General features: G+C 38.9%; 1 protein-coding gene across 1 annotated transcript in view; it reads right to left on the bottom strand.

Annotated features, from left to right (window-relative positions):
• zfyve26 (zinc finger, FYVE domain containing 26) overlaps positions 1-17,778 on the bottom strand; it is a 90,227-nt gene that overhangs the window by 10,673 nt on the left and 61,776 nt on the right. Inside the window, exons 24-37 of the mRNA XM_034159841.1 lie at positions 15,851-15,955; positions 15,557-15,679; positions 15,073-15,249; positions 13,877-14,126; positions 13,338-13,436; positions 10,944-11,119; positions 9,719-9,855; positions 8,308-8,336; positions 7,956-8,092; positions 6,769-6,989; positions 6,256-6,403; positions 4,423-4,632; positions 1,137-1,352; positions 211-408 (exon numbers count right to left, since the gene is read on the bottom strand). Of these exons, the coding sequence (XP_034015732.1) occupies positions 211-408; positions 1,137-1,352; positions 4,423-4,632; positions 6,256-6,403; positions 6,769-6,989; positions 7,956-8,092; positions 8,308-8,336; positions 9,719-9,855; positions 10,944-11,119; positions 13,338-13,436; positions 13,877-14,126; positions 15,073-15,249; positions 15,557-15,679; positions 15,851-15,955 (2,226 nt within the window). The remainder of the gene's footprint in view (positions 1-210; positions 409-1,136; positions 1,353-4,422; positions 4,633-6,255; positions 6,404-6,768; positions 6,990-7,955; positions 8,093-8,307; positions 8,337-9,718; positions 9,856-10,943; positions 11,120-13,337; positions 13,437-13,876; positions 14,127-15,072; positions 15,250-15,556; positions 15,680-15,850; positions 15,956-17,778) is intronic.

A 17,778-nucleotide genomic window follows, 5' to 3' on the forward strand; every position in this document is an offset into this window, starting at 1 on the left:
CTTACATTTTAAATGTTTTCATGGTCATTTGGGGCAGGCACAGACCACGCCCCTGTGGCCCCTTGAAACAAGTAAGGAAACAGTTTCATCCCATCCTCCTTTCACCTACCAGTCGTTCCCACCTTTCTCCACTGTCAAACATCTGCTGCTGAAGCCTAAAAAATGTACCCACAACAAACCATAAACGAGAAAATTATCCAAGGATCATACCATCATGAATTGCTGGAGATGGTAGAGAGTGTGGTAATAACCCCGCCGCTGTAATAATTGGCAGGAGGCAATGAGGTAGCGGCTGCTTGTTTCTAATCCAGGGTCCAGAGTCTCGAGGATTTCCTGCATCAAAATCAGATGACCCCGTTCCAGACAGGGCTGCAACACTCCTTCTAGAAACACCTCGTCTGGGCAGTCCTAAGTCAGGAGAGAAAGATCAATGACATTTACAGTAGATACTTATGAATGTCAGTGTCAGCAGAGAAAGTAAAATCTGGTAGTCAGCCTGTTGAATTTGTACACAAATGGTTTATAAGCCCAATTCAACTCAATCATATTCTATCTTCTGTCCAAAATCACTAATTCTTAGTGGACTTTATATTCTCAAGATAAAACATGCTTTCTGTGCACCCTTGTATAATAAGCCTCGATGCTTTGATAATAAATAGTGCAGAAAATCACATTCAATATTTTTGTATTTCATTTGCAAGAACGCTTACATGCCAAATAAAAGTGAACTTGGGCTTCTAAAACAAAACTCAGATTGACTCTTATGCATAAAAAAACTACAATGTTCTTAGGCAACTAAACCATTAAACTTATGTTTATTTAACATATGTAAATATACAATTATCTTTGATACCACACAAAATCTCTCAAGTTAATGGTGTCAGCCAAATACAGGGTGAACACTAAAACCCTCCTTGGTTTCAAATATGTATAATATCAAAGGTCACATGAATAATTTTACAATTTTGGTATCAACAGTTGCAGAAACTCATCAAGTTTTTTCGACTTTTGCAGATTCTTCTTCTTCAAAATTGTAAAATTATTCATGACTTTTGATATTATAAAGATTCGAAACCAAGAAGTGTTTTTGTGTTCACCCTGTATACTGAGATTAAATAAAGTGTGATGAGGCTCACCTTGTTTAGAATGTATGTGAGGGCTTCAGTCATGTAGCCGTGACGAATGTAGAAGCTGACTAGAGCCAGCTGAGTGCCATATGTGTTGAGGTAGTAGAGACACTCCTGATGGAGGCTGCTGCTCTGGGTCTCTCCTTCTTGCCGCTCTGCAGGAGCAGCTTCGCGTAGGGCCTCCTCTAGTTCCCACAATGATGCCAAGACATCTTCACCACGTGACTGAAACACACAGCATTAACATTGGCTTTAAAGGTTTTATAGCTACAGATGAGGAAAAAATTATTTGCCCTCTATGAAATTTAACATTTTCTCAAAAGTTTCCGAAGTGCTTTTTTTAACAGAGCAAGGACTTTTCAACATCCTAGTTTTATTGTGGAGGCTTACATGTCCCCCCCCCCCAACAGAAATAAAATTATTTCACAAAAACCAAAAACTATCAGGGTCAAAATTATTAGCCCACTTAAGAACAGGCCTTTTTCTTGAGCCATAGCACAAACCACTTTTGTGCAATGATGTTCTTTAGCTTTGCAGTGCTCAAAACTTGTAAAAACTGAAGGTTATCTGCCAAAGTACATACAGTATAAAAAACTCCAGTAAGGGTTTGAGCTGATACTTGAGAAAGCATCATGCAAAAAAAAAAAACAACAAGAAATTAATTTAGACTTGAGAAAAATAATTGTTGATGCTAACAAAGCAGGATATACAAAGTTCTCACAGCATTTCCAAGTGTCAAGAACTGGAGTTTGAAGTATCATGAAGAAATTCAAAGAGACCCACATAGTACAGAATATGTCTGAGGTAGGAAGTGAAAAAATTCAAAGTCTCTGAAAAGAAAGCTAGTGAGAGATGTGTCTAAAGACCCCAGAACAATGACCAAAGCAATAGTGAATGACTGAGCCAAGTCGGGAATGGTAGTCTCAAAGAAGACAATCACTAGATCCCTGGACAGGAATGGAGTGTGAGGATGCAGACCATGAAAAACTCCACTTCTGCAGAAAAGATACTTTCAAGCCAGACTGAAGTACGCTGAGGACAACCTGGAGAAAGACTACGCATACTCGAAGCATGTCTATTGGTCAGATGAGACAAAACTAGAGCTCTTTGGCCACAGAGAAGTTGATTATGTTTGGTGAAAGAAGGGAGAGGTGTATAACCCAATGAACATTGTTCCCACAGTGAAATACAGTGGTGGGAGTGTTATCCTGTCAGGATGCTTCAGTGCATCTAGAACTGAGAATCTCAAGGTGGAAAGAATCAAAAAGAAGGATATGTGAAGATTTTGAAAGGAAAACCTCAAGCAGTCAGCAGGAAAAACTGGGTCTGGGTTGTTGCCTTATCTTGCAACATGACAATAACCCAAAACATACATCACTCCTGGTGAAGAACTACCCCTAGAAAACCAAAGTCAATCTTATTGACTGGCCTGCCCAAACCACTGACTTGAATCCCACTGAGAATCTGTGGAGTGAACTGAAGACCAAGGTCTATGCCAGAAGACCTTCAAATCTGGAGGAGCTTGCAAAATTCACCAAGAAAAATGGGCTGGGATTTCTCAGGAGAACATGTCTGAGACTCGATGAAAACTACAACAAATGACAGCGGGCCGTTATAAAAAAAAAAACAAAACTAGAAGTAGAATTTCTTTGGCTATATTATAAGCTGTGGTCAATTTAATTATTTCTGATTTACTGTTTTGGTTTGTTTCTGCTTGGCACTGAAAGACTGCAGGTAGGGGGCAACTGTTCTGCTGGTTAATCACCAGTCAGTACAGCATGTTTTTTCTTGTGGCAACATCTGAAAAACTAGGATGCTTAGAAATGTTGTGTTGAAAATTCCTTGCTCTGTTAAAAAGTGCTTAAAAAAAAAAATCTTCAGGGAGCTAATAATTTTGTCCTCATGTGTACATACACAAGTTTAGAACAACAACAAAAAAAATCTTCTGCATACTGCATTTTGAATACATTAGGCATTATCATCATACATATATACACATATATACACATATATACACACATATATACATATATATATACACACACACACATATTTCCTGGAGTACAAGTCACACCCGAGTGCAAGTTTCACCTTTTTTCTGTATGTGGAAATGACTTGTTAAACACAGCATTTCCCTGGAGGTAAGTTTAACAACTGACAAAAACACAGTGTAGAGCATGTGCACACCACAGCCTGCACTGTTACTTAACATACCCTGACACCCCCACTCCCACAAAGAACAGACTGATCATCTCTGCACTGAAATGTACTGTGCATCTGCATGCATGCCTTGCACAGCCACATTCCACTATGTTATATTTATTTGACAATGAACATAGTTTTGCCCATTTTGTCTATTTGACTCCTTCACTTCTTACAGAAGTATTTTTTTGTTATTTTTATTGTTGTTTACATGCCAATTACTTCTTACAGAAGTATTTTTTTTCTTTTCTTTGTATTGTTGTTTATGCACCAATGACACCAGATCAAACTCCTTGTATGTCAGAACTTACTTGGCAACAAATCCGATTCTGATAAGCACTTTAATTTTTCTTTTGTTTTTTAAAGCAACGGAGCAAATAAATGTGCGATGGACAACATAATGGATGTTATTTGATGCAGTTTGGACAAAAGAAATTAACAGATGGACATTGATTATATGAAGGTACAGTATTCTAAGGTCAAATGGAACAGGTGGCTTCTGAGGACAGTCAACCTTAAACACGGACATGTTGAAGCATACACAATGACACAAAATTAAGGAAGTGTCGTCTTCATTTACTTCTCAAGACAGAAACCCTTATATAATCCATGCCAAGAGACAGCACTGATACAGGATACTGCAGGAGTATTCTACCACTCCCATCCCAAAATACACACAAACACAGAATGCACCCATATACAAGGACTTCTTGAGGTGTGCCAACCCAAGCCTAAAGGCCAGCACATCACTGTGGCCGCAATCAAGCACCACAATCAGGTCCTGCACACAGGGAAGTCCTACAAAATTTATTGATATAACATACCCATTTCCTATTCTTGTTTTTAAGATATAATACAAAGTATTTCCAAAAAGGAATAATCTCGCTGATTTAAGAGTTCTCTTTTCAAAACCTAGAATTCATTTAGAATGGTTTCCTTCAACATATGAAAAAGTTTGGCATTCATGATACATGTACGTCCACATCATTTGCTTTATTAGCGGTCACGTTGGAAGAGTTTCTATCATTCCTTTCACTGAGGTAAAGATGCAGTTTGGATGCAAAATATTCATAATACTGTAGTGCCTTCCTACCATGGCCAGGGTAGGATGAACAACGATCTCCAGGTGCTGGATAATCTCTTGCAACAAAGAAGGCCCCAAGTTGAGCTGGTTCTGATCAACTGGGGGTTTCAGACAGCGTGCAAACTTCTCTCGAGCCGCTGAAAGGTTACCTGCCTTCAGTGAGGCCATGCCCCAAGCACGCCACACACCACCAGGGTCCAGACCACTTTTCGTTGACACCTTTTGTAGAAAAAAAGTGATAATCAGAAAGAGAAAAATACTTGCAATCCAATCCCAAACAGACTTTCTGTTTTGGAATCCCAATGTTATGTGTATGAATTTAAATATTCCTGAACAGCTTCAGTACGTTATCTGTTGTAACACCACCCACAATCTTCACAGCTGAAACCCAAAGCTAAAACCAAGTTGCTTGTTATTTAATGTTTAAATAATTTCATCTGAAATTACACACTTGTCATTGGACAAGTGTGTCAATTTTTGCTCACCTAAATATTGGGTGGCCTGTTACAAAGGATGTTATATTCCATGTTGCTTAACACATCTATATGTAATTTCAGATATTAAAAACAGACAGACATTCTAAATAGTCTTCTATTATTCATATTTTGATTTCAACTCTAAATATCTCTGTGGTTAACAAGTACAAATAAACTGCCAATTAAGTGGAGATGATAAGCAGTTGGCAGAAGATGACTTGAAAGTGTTTTTTGTCATGTCTGTGTTTTAATGTTAGATATGTATTCACATGAAAAGCAGTGACTACAACCTCATAATGCAGACTGTCAGCATTACCTGCTGTACTGTTTGATGACCATGGCTGCATTATTTGCTCACAGTTCTCTGACAGGTCAGCAGATAAAACTCAGTTTAAGATTTAAGATAACCAAAACACAAAGATAACTCCAGATTCTGTTGTCTGGCCCCATCTTATTATGTCTCGGACTGATAATCATCCAGCATACCAAGACCTTGGTATTAGAAGTAAAATAGAAGGGTTTTTTTTCCCTTCTTTTTAAATAATCACAAATAATCAGAAGACTAACTACAAAAAGATTTAGCAAGCTATCAGGCTTCTATGTGTTGTAGGAAAAATATAATAAATTTGAACAGAAGGAGAAAATTATACAATGCTCCATTCTACACTGCAACCAGGCAGGCTTCTATTTTCCCTATATGGCAGGGATCTTATGTCGTAATAAGTATACGAAGCTCTAGTGTCATTAGTATAGCAATGGAAATGTATTCCATGATTATGAATCATTTGGCAAAGAGTTGCAATATAAATGTTCAACAGTAGAAGTCCCTAACCAAGGACCTCATTTATGCATTGGATTCATAATCAAAGTACATGTATGAATAAAAAATTATAATAAAGATTAAACTTCTAAGACCATTCATACACACCTATAAGCAAAGTTCTCTTTATAAATAACACTACTCTGAATTGTGCACAAATAGATCTGCCTCATATTCTTCCCTCTACAGACCCACATTCAACCACAAACGTTCAATGCAAAAACACCTCATGAATATTTAAGTATACATATTAAGCCCAAGGCATGTATTTATCATGGGCAGGAAAACAAACATGTCTGTAACAGAAATCGAGGTGCTTGTGTGTGATCGCAGCAATGGCATGACAAAAACAACAAACAAACAAAAAAAAAACACAACAACAAATGCAGGGAGTGACAACACTATGTGGTGACAGCAAGCCCACAAGTACCAGGGTTAGATAAATGGGTTTTAAAAAAGTCAAAATTTCACAAATGACATTTGCATCTACAGTATATTCTAGTCTTATCTGCTGACAACAATCTGACCAGATAATACTGGCCTCACCTCTACTGCCAGCTGGTAGTATTCCAACTCCAACAACTCGTTACGTAGGCGTGTGACTGCAGACGTTTCCAGAATGTCATCCAGAGAGGGAATATACTTGTAATTGGCCGTCACTAGAATCTTAAGGACATCTACTTTGCTGATGTAGCTGTGGACAGAGGGAAAAAAATGTGGCTCTACAACAGACAACTCTCAAAAAACAAGCGTTCAAAGGATAATCTACAATCACAGTAGTTGGTAATACACATAATAGTAAGAAGTAACTCATTTTAGGCCTTTTCTAACTATTTGTCCTTGTAGTTCATAACTCATTTAACATTATACACCCAGGGGAGTGCCATCCATTTGTATTTATAGTTTTCATATTAACACCAAATAAATGATGTGTAATATTAAAAGTTGCTGCTTGTGACAAAAGTTATTTCCAAGGATAAACTTTCCTGATCTGATCGGTTTTAATCCTTGCACTCTAAGTAAGATGCCATTACAGTATTACCTGCATTATTGTCTCACCTGTCACACAACGCAAGATCCTGGCTGCGACCAACTTTAACAAACATCAGTTTGGCACTGAATAGCAGTTGCCGCATGACATCCGCGAGGAGGCAGGCATCCACTTCTGGATTGGTCAGCTTTCGAGATAAGGACCGGCAATGAGTGATGAGCTGATGTCCACAGACTGTTTGGTCACTGTGCAGAGACAAGATGGCAGCGCACAAGTACGCACTGGGAGCCTGCAGGTATTGACAAGAGAATTTTTATTTTTTATTTTGTTGACACGCAGACGAGTAATCTTTTAGACATGTACAATGTGATGTAATTTTGGTAATCCTTTCATGTGTTCTAACTCAAATTACTTTATCATCCTTGTCTTCAAGCATTGTGATTATTATCTAGAGTAATTATTCAAAAAAATGTTGCACATCCTCCACTCCTCTGTGAGGAGTGGAGGATGCTACTATAACTCTGCTCAGTATGCTTTTAAACACCTAGAAGGGAATGGGACTCGAGCCAGACTTTCATTTGTAGATTTTTCCTCTGCTTTTAATACGATCCAGCCCCATGTATTGACCAGAATGTAATTAGAACATTTTGACTTGAGTAACAATCTGGTGGGCTGGACTGTTGATTTTTTGATAAACAGGACTCAGAGAGTGAAGGTAAATGGTGTTTTTTTCTGATCAGAAGTGCACATCCACAGGTTCTCCGCAAGCGTGTGTGCTGTCACCTTTACGCTACATCCTTTACACAAATATGTGTCAAAGGAGACATGATAATAGAACCATACTGAAGTATGCAGATGATTCAGTAATTGTGAGTCTGCTCAAAGATAATGACATTAGTCACGGCCCTATTGTTGATGAATTTGTAAAGTGGTGTGAGGAGTCTTACCTCCATAAAAATATATCAAAACCAATGGCATGCTCATTGATTTTAGGAGGAATACTCCTTCACACAAGGCCACTGTAATTGAAGGCCAGGCTGTAGAATATGTGCAATCATATAAAAACCTTGGGACAATTATTGACTCAAAGCTGAAATTTAGATGTTTACCTCGCTGGCTGCAAGCAAATCTACCTACAGGTATAAATAAAGTAACCTGTTACCTTAAAAGCACTGTGGTTATTATGCAGCTTCGGCTATGTCCTTGGCTATGTGCAATGACCACAAAGTTCAATTTATTCTAATGTAACACAGACCTGTTGATAGTAAAACTCGCTACGCAGGAGATGGTTCTCTGCAGGGTTCATGGTGAGTTTTATCTGCTGCTGGGTGACTTCAGGCAGATGCAACATCCCATCTAAGTCAGCGTTTGCACCTGCAGGACCACCAGCAACTGTACAAATGTAGAACAGAAATCAAGTGGTACATACAATTTATGTTTCCAATTTAGTTCATTATTTTTAAGGAAGATCTTGCACAAAATTAATCGTGGGCTTACAAAAACAAGTTTTCTTGAAAACCTACAATTTTCTGGTAATTGATTTATCAAAGAGGAAACAGTTCACACAAAAGTGACAACGTAAGTGCTAATAATAGCATTTCATCTACCTTCAGCTGAGTCTGTTTCATCATCAGAACTGCAAACAGAAATGAAGAGGACAACGTCATTAAAGGCTTGAAAACACAGCAAAAAAAAAAAGGAAAAAAAAAAACTGTTTTCAGTCTGAATCCACATCTTTAATTTAATTAAATTTGGAAAATGCCCAATCAGTAGACAGTCTAGCGGACAGTTTAACTCAGCGCTCAAAACTACACTAGACATGATTGCACCACTTATATTACACCCCCCCCCCCCCCCCCCCCCCAAAAAAAGCACAGTCACCTTGGTTCAATGCTTATTTGCATGACCTCAAGCATAAGGGTAGAGGTCTGGAATGAAAATGGTATAGTTCAAAATTAGAAGTATTCTGCCTCGCATGGCGTGATGCTATTTTAGACATATAAGCATGCACTACTGGCTACAAAGCAGGCCTATTACTTTGAAAAAACAAGCATAACTCAAAGTTCTTGTTCGACACGGTGGCAACGCTTATTCAAGGACAGCCGCCTGTAAGTCGCTCTCCTTTTACAGCACAAGATTTATTGGATTACTTTTAGAAGAAAATAGATGACATTAGGTTAAACATATCCCAGCATGCCTTAACCCAGCCACTACACCCTGCTATTGAGGTGGGTGCCATTACTGCCATTACACCTAGATTTACAGAATTTGATAGTCTCTCACTAGGTGTGCTGACGAAACTATTAATGTCTACAAAAAGCACAACCAACTTATTTGATCCCATACAAACAAAACTAAGGACCTGTGGCCCACTCTTGGGCTGACTGTGTTGGAAATGATTAATCTCTCATTAACCTCTGGATCTGTTCCTAAATGTTTCAAATCTGCAGAGATTAAACCATTACTTAAGAAATCTAATCTTGACCCTAGTGTATTGAAAATCTATAGGCTGATATCAAATCTATCATTTTGCTCTAAAATTCTGGAAAAGGTGGTTTCACGGCAGCTCGCGGACCACCTCACTGAGAATAACCTTTTGACCCACTGTAAATGTGGGTCAAAAAGAAGGATATGTGGAATTATATTGAGGCAACTTTGTTGTGATTTGGCGCTATATAAATTAAATAAATTAAAAAATAAATTGAAATTGAATTAAATTTCTGCTTGGGCAGAGGGTCACCCCTTAATTGTTGGTTGGACAAGGTCTGTACTATACTAATTATTTCATTGCTCTCCATAAAGAGAGAGAAAAAAAAATCCTCAAATTTTAATGTTTCCTGATTTATATAAGAATTATATACAATGTTCTGAACCTCCTTCCCCCACTCCAATTTATTTATACTCCTCTACATAATATTCTGGACCAGACACAATGGAAAACCTTTCTTAACTAGCAAAGCAATTTGAGAAAACTAACTAGCATTGGATTGAGAGATGCATGAATTTACAGGGCCTTACTCTTTTTGAAAGTAGGCATAACACTGATCACAGACTCTGACTTCTTCCCCATTGCATTGCTCCACAACCATCTTCTTCTCTGAGCAAGCCTGACACACCAGACGGCCACATGTCCGACAATGGTGCCGTCTGTTCAACTGCAGGAAGAGATTTTTTTTTTTTAATAAAAGGAAAAAGATAAATTATATTTTCAGAAAAAGTATGAAAGACAACTACATATTTAGCTCTGAAATTTTGGGTTCTGATTGGCACAGGTGAGGAGCACCCAACTGCCTATTTTGGGCAGTATTGGAATCTTTTAACATGCAGACATGTTCATAACAAAGACAAGCAGCTGTCTGTGAAGCTTTGTTGCCAATCACAAGATCCTGGTGGCCACAATCAATCGTTTTAAACAAGATCAAAAGAAATTAGCAGGTTAAATCTTCACTGGATACTTTTTCTTGGCTTCTTGTATTATGTAAATGGTCATTTTATATTTGTATACAATCTCAGTCAAGGTTGGGTAGGATTACTTTGAAAGAATACATGTGGATTACATGTATGTACTCGTATGTACATACATTTGGATTACTTGTAATCTGATTACTTTTGGATTACATTTCAAAGTAATCCTACCCAACCTTGGTCTCAGTTTGGCTTTAAATGTGTTTAAATGTCAGTGTAGGTAGCATACTACTGTTAAAAAATAAAATCATAACTTGAGACAAAACCAACAAAATGCTGTACAATAAAAATAAATACATATGCAGAGAGATGACAAATGCATTTTAGGAAAGTATCAAGCCAGCACATACCCAAACAGCTTTAGCAGTGTTTGGTAAAGATTGTGTCATCACTTAAACTCTACTACAGACATGAAGAGCATTTTAACAAAAGATGTTTCCTCAGTTGAAGAGAGTATTGTCTGTCACTAGTCCAAAATGTCCCACAAATGTTCAGCTGGATTGAGATGTGATATTATTTTCATCCTTATCAAATCATTTCACGAGTACTTGTGCCATGTGAATTGGGTTACCATCATTCCTGAAAGAGGCTGATCACATTAAGATAGAAATAGATAAAATATTTTCAACAATTTTATGTTGATTTGTAGTAAGCCAATTGTGTAACAAACCCAAATCAGGATGCTAATGGCTCAACTATTCATTACTTTTAACATCAAAATTTGGGCATGGAACTATATTACAACACCGATTAGTGTTGCACAATTCATCACTCTCACCATGGTGAACCTCTCACGCCTGCAGACCATGCACACATGGTGTTGTGCATCAGGGACCCAGTCTTTACGGGCTGGCGGTTGCTCTGGAGGCTGAAACTTGGTGGGGGTGCAGGATTTTCTCCCCGTTGAGCCTCGGTCCCTCTCTCTCTCTGTGCTGTCCGATGAGGGTGTGCTGGCTATAAGCAACCACAGATGGAAAAAGAAAATTTGAAATATTCACATTTACAATAAAAGTTTCCAAACAGGTACCATTTTACAGATGCACATTTCTTTAAAAGCTAAACTTTTATGCCTCAAAAATGTCCACTGTGGTACAGCAAAAACGCACTCAGGTAGGGGATGGGGTGGGCATGTCAAAACATGTCACGTTTGTTTCAGAGTATAAATCGCGGTTGTTTTTACTATACTCAACAAAAATATAAATGCAACACTTTTGGTTTTGCTCCCATTTTGTATGAGATGAACTCAAACATCTAAAACTTTTTCCACATACACAATATCACCATTTCCCTCAAATATTGTTCACAAACCAGTCTAAATCTGTGATAGTGAGCACTTCTCCTTTGCTGAGATAATCCATCCCACCTCACAGGTGTGCCATATCAAGATGCTGATTAGACACCATGATTAGTGCACAGGTGTGCCTTAGACTGTCCACAATAAAAGGCCACTCTGAAAGGTGCAGTTTTGTTTTATTGGGGGGGATACCAGTCAGTATCTGGTGTGACCACCATTTGCCTCATGCAGTGCAACACATCTCCTTCGCATAGAGTTGATCAGGTTGTCAATTGTGGCCTGTGGAATGTTGGTCCACTCCTCTTCAATGGCTGTGCGAAGTTGCTGGATATTGGCAGGAACTGGTACACGCTGTCGTATACGCCGGTCCAGAGCATCCCAAACATGCTCAATGGGTGACATGTCCGGTGAGTATGCCGGCCATGCAAGAACTGGGACATTTTCAGCTTCCAAGAATTGTGTACAGATCCTTGCAACATGTGGCCGTGCATTATCCTGCTGCAACATGAGGTGATGTTCTTGGATGTATGGCACAACAATGGGCCTCAGGATCTCATCACGGTATCTCTGTGCATTCAAAATGCCATCAATAAAATGCACCTGTGTTCTTCGTCCATAACAGACGCCTGCCCATACCATAACCCCACGGCCACCCGATCCACAACATTGACATCAGAAAACCGCTCACCCACACGATGCCACACACGCTGTCTCCCATCTGCCCTGGACAGTGTGAACCGGGATTCATCCGTGAAGAGAACACCTCTCCAATGTGCCAAACACCAGCGAATGTGAGCATTTGCCCACTCAAGTCGGTTACGATGACGAACTGGAGTCAGGTCGAGACCCAGATGAGGACGACGAGCATGCAGATGAGCTTCCCTGAGACGGTTTCTGACAGTTTGTGCAGAAATTCTTTGGTTATGCAAACCGACTGTTTCAGCAGCTGTCCGAGTGGCTGGTCTCAGACGATCTTGGAGGTGAACATACTGGATGTGGAGGTCCTGGGCTAGTGTGGTTACACGTGGTCTGCGGTTGTGAGGCTGGTTGGATGTACTGCCAAATTCTCTGAAACGCCTTTGGAGACGGCTTATGGTAGAGAAATGAACATTCAATACACGAGCAACAGCTCTGGTTGACATTCCTGCTGTCAGCATGCCAATTGCACGCTCCCTCAAATCTTGCGACATCTGTGGCGTTGTGTTGTGTGATAAAACTGCACCTTTCAGAGTGGCCTTTTATTGTGGGCAGTCTAAGGCACACCTGTGCACTAATCATGGTGTCTCATCAGCATCTTGATATGGCACACCTGTGAGGTGGGATGGATTATCTCAGCAAAGGAGAAGTGCTCACTATCACAGATTTAGACTGGTTTGTGAACAATATTTGAGGGAAATGGTGATATTGTGTAAGTGGAAAAAGGTTTAGATCTTTGAGTTCATCTCATACAAAATGGGAGCAAAACCAAAAGTGTTGCGTTTATATTTTTGTTGAGTGTAGTTCGGAAGGACATGTGACTTATACTCCGGAAAATTCAACTGCCATTGTAATTTGCTGGGGGGGGGGAAGTAAGTGGCATTCTGACAGCTTTAACTAATGGTGATTCTCTGAAATGTGCCGACAACTGAGCTAATTCAGTAAAGTTCAGTAACTACAGTTCCAGAACAGGGTTGTGGATAGCACCCATTACCATGAACCAGGAGCCACGAAGATCCTATTGTGTACCCGTCTATGTATTTTCTTTCAGCTGTTATTTTGGTAGTGCTACATTATGTTCTTCCACTGAATGTAGAGCATGTCAAAAAGAAACAATGGCGGATTAACACAGTGACAATAATTAGAATATTGTTATTAAACTGGTACTAAATTCCGTCTTACCTGTGGAGGACACTGGAGATTCCATTCGGCTGGATGATATAGAGGATGAGTCTTGAATGGGCAACTGCATCAGTGCCTCCTGAAGGCTGATTACAGAGTCTGCAAAATACAGTCACATTTACTTACAGGGATCACACTGTATAAAATACATTTTTATTTATATTTTACAGTTAAATATATTTGGTGTGTCATGGGAAACATCCTTAAGGTCCCATGGTTCTGTCTTCTGAATAGAATAGAATGCTTTTATTGTCATTATACACAAGGTACAACAAAATTAAAAGACAATACCATTTAAAAAAATTAGGGCTGAAGAAACTCATTTTAGACAATAAGGATCAGGACTCCATGTTGGCATTATTTCATGAACTGCAATGTAGTACTATAACATACCAGATGATTACAATGTAACAAAGCCTGAAATCCTACAAACTAGTTTTTTTTTTTTTTTTTTTTTTGCTGTGTGGCTTGTCCTAGTGCTAACCTCTGAGGTACACAACCAAAACTCAAGTGTTGCAGAGTAACTGTGGAACACTAACCAGACCGGGATCTCTCTCTGGGAGCGCACGAGAAGTCAAGTGCTTTGTACGCATAATCTGACAGAAGCTTATCAATGTCTTCAACACTGAATCCCACTTCCTGGCCAATTAGAAGGCTCCGCAGAGTTTGCACCACCACGGCTGCCCAGTCCACTTTCAGGTTCATCAACAACTGTTCCAGCATCAGTAGAGGCTCTGACAGCAGGGAAAAGTAGTCCTTTCGTGCCACAGGAGGCAGAGTCAGCAAGACCTGGGAAATAACATTTATTCTCTGGTACTACTGCAGCATAGGAATATGGACCAATTCACATTCTGTTCTAGAACAACCTTGAACAGTTCAACAAAACATGCTGAAACTGAAATACCATTTTCTATAAAAAGCAGAAAAAAAATTACCACATGAAACAATGTTTTCCACAATAGCTTAAAAAAAACCTAAGCTATGAACTGCTGACAAATCATAAAAAATTATGCATCTTGATAAAGGAGCTTAACATTGGACTGGAATGCAAACTGTCAACATGGACACATGACTGCAGCAGATTGCTGTTAATAACAATATCAGCAGGTGGTTTGGAAAATCTGTTATCTAATATGATTAAAAGTAAACAGCATTTGTAATTTTTTAAAATATTTTGCTCAAACCAATTTGTACAATTTCAATTCCATTTATTTATATAGTGCCAAAGTCACCTCAAGGTCCTTCACATGGGTAAGGTCCAACCTAACACATAGGCGACAGTGGTAAGGAAAAACTCTGGCATTTTTTTTCTTTTTTTGAGGAAGAAACCTCAAGCAGAGCAGACACAGAGGGCTGACCCACTGCTTAGGTTATTCCAACAGTTAGAGATCAAATGAACAAAGTGCAGATAAAAAAAAAAGTCATCAGTATGTAAAACAAAGTCCAGAACAGATCTGATTTAACCTCGATAGAAGGGTGGGCAGGTGATTGTGTTGAGATAAAGAGACCTAAACTCTTAAACACCAAGTTGTTGAGTGCAGATTCCCAATTTCTAGACCACAAGATGAATTATTCTCAACCTCAAATAAAGGAGAATACATGACTACTGTATTATTTTGGATAATGGCAATAAAGGAAATATGTTGTTATAGATGTTTACATGGTGCCTCTGTGATACTCTACTCTTCCAAATAGTAAAGTAAAATGACCATTGCACCTCTCCATATACACTAACCTTAGAACCCAGATGAAGAGCATGGATTTGCTGACGGCGCGCTAGTGACACCTGCCTCTGGAAATGGAGAGTGAGGTAGTCAGCCAGAAAGTGGCATGCAGCCAATCCAGGGCGGTGGTCCAGGGCTCGCTCACAAACATCCAGGCCTATTGTGAAATCTGACAGGCTCTCAAGCAACTACACAAACAAGTACAAGGGACAAATATTCAGAAACAAATATATTAAATTATCCTACATAAAAAAAAAACAGATTAAGAGTGAAGGCAAGTTTTTAAAAAATGCTGAAGATATCACAAACGTCATCATGTTTTGTCATTTCTATGAACAGACATAATCCTAAACAGTAATGGTCCTTTGAGTTGTGTGGACACACAAAAAAGGATTATTTACTCTGTATAAAATATTTGACAATGAACTTCCCTGACAAACCGCCAGGGAAGGTAACACAGTGTAAAAATAACCAGACAAGTTGACTACACCGGACCTCAAAAGCCTCATCTGTCTGTCCCTCCTCCAGCAGATGAAGCAAATGCTCAGTCTGCAGCTGTAGTCTGAGCTGATCAGATACAGGATAGAGCGCCACCCACTGCTCACAAAGGATAAACTCCTGCAAAAAACAATAATAATAAAAAATTATCTTAGTTTTTTTTTTTTTTTTTTAAACAAATATGCTTTCCATTACAATGCAATGCCTAATTCTGATGTGAAAAAAGTGTATTTAATTTTTATCAGAAGGACAGCATGACTTTCTCATGTAATCTAATGCACTAGTACGCACCCTCGCCTCAAGCAGCATAGCTAATATGAGCTCAGAGTCCGTCTGAGATTTGGTCCTGAGCTCCTGCCAAGTTGTCCAGGGCAAGGAAGGTTGTAAATCCAACATCTGTGAAAATGGAAGAAAATGCAAATTCTGGAAAATTACACACACAAAAAAGCACTATAACCTCACGCCACAAAGGTCCTGCGGTGGCTTCACGCCCGGTCCATTCTGTGTGGAGTTTGCATGTTCTCCTCATATTTGCATGGGTTCCTTCCAGATGCTCCGGCTTCCTCCCACTTCCAAAGACATATGCAAAACTTTAAATTGACCGTAGGAGTGAGTGAGACTGTGACTGCATTTGTCTGTCTACATGCGACCCCGCGATGGACTGGCAGTCTGTCCAGGGTGAACCCTGCCTCTCCAACAATGACTGCTCGGATAGGCTCCAACCCCCCAGTGCCAGTGAATAAAGCTGTGTTTCTTAAAGCAGACCTTTATAACAAGAGATTCAAGCCTTCAAAGTCTTATAAATGGCATACAGTACTTCATGCTAAATCCATTCAGCACAAAACCGGATTCAAAAAACCTTAACAACTGATAAAGCCCAACACTGTAGTCTCTCCAGTTTTGCTCCCAATGTGCTAGTCCATAGCAGATGATGAAGAATCACCTGACTTTGTCCTGCTACACTTATTATATCTGTTTTGTAAATCATAGGGCTTATTTATTTTTGCACCAGTGTGCTGACTCCCTGTCATGTAGCAGTAGTAAATGCTACTATTGATCATACATAACTGTTAAAAAGAAAAAAACAAAAGAGAATAATAATAGTATCATTTAAAATCCTCTTTATATACAGTATTTTTGTTCCATTGTGCTTCACATACAGAATGTTAACAGCTCTGTGCCTGGCACTTCTTGGATTAACCTTTTCTTTCCTAAGCTTGGATGCCGTTTCTGTTTTATCCTGCAGGAGCTCCTTTTTTTATTCACCAGTTTTTGAATGATGCAACTTTTTCCACTGTTGCCCTTGATTTGCCAGTTTTTATTTAGCTGATAACATTTTCCTCCTTTTCCTGCGTAATCTTTTCTTTGATTTTCCTTTTACTGTAATGTACTCTTCCTTGTCATGTTGATGGTCTGACATGAAGCTTTTAAAAAAAAAATAAAATAAATCACTGATTAAAAAATACATTAAAAAATAGAGGAAGCTTTTGGAATTGGTAGAAAAAAACTGTGATTACTTTGGGATGCAATATGTAAAAATTAGATACATATTTTTATGCTGAAACACTGAAGGAAATCAGAATTCTTACCTAACAACAGGACTTCATCAGTCACTGCATCAAAGTTACAATCACTCAATCACTGATCATATGTATTTTTTCTGCATCAACAAACAGGCTATTAAATTAAAATAGCATAGAATCATTAAAAAAAATAGATAGGGAAGAGTGCAGTGTGGTTATGTAAGTGGAAAGTACAATGTATAAGTTGGGGAGAGTACTGTCTGCAACTTAAAGTACTGCATAATTTAAAATGGTGATGGACTGTATTATTAGTAGTGAATACATACCATTGGCCTATATTTTCAATAACTTTTGTGTATTTTTGTTTGTTCACAGTTGAAGTGATGTACCATACCACTGGTCTTGGTTTTCCCAAAGAAAAAAGTCAAGTCAAATCAGTGCCAGGCAACAGGATAATTTCTGTTAAGGACAGAGAATCAAATAATATAATCGTTGTGTCCCCCCCCCCCTTCCCCCTATGGTCGATTGTGTGTTTGCTGTGCTGTTTCACGTTCATTTTCTTCCTCTGATGACCAAAAGTGAAAGTGGTATCTGCTTGGTTGTTGTCGTCTGTCAGGCCCATGTGATTTTTTGGGAATTCCATTTGTCAACAGAATGTAAACAAAACCACGTGGTCCCGGTCTCACGTTCCACTTA

The sequence above is a fragment of the Thalassophryne amazonica genome, chromosome 19, assembly GCF_902500255.1.
Source record: "Thalassophryne amazonica chromosome 19, fThaAma1.1, whole genome shotgun sequence".
NCBI classification, from domain to species: domain Eukaryota; kingdom Metazoa; phylum Chordata; class Actinopteri; order Batrachoidiformes; family Batrachoididae; genus Thalassophryne; species Thalassophryne amazonica.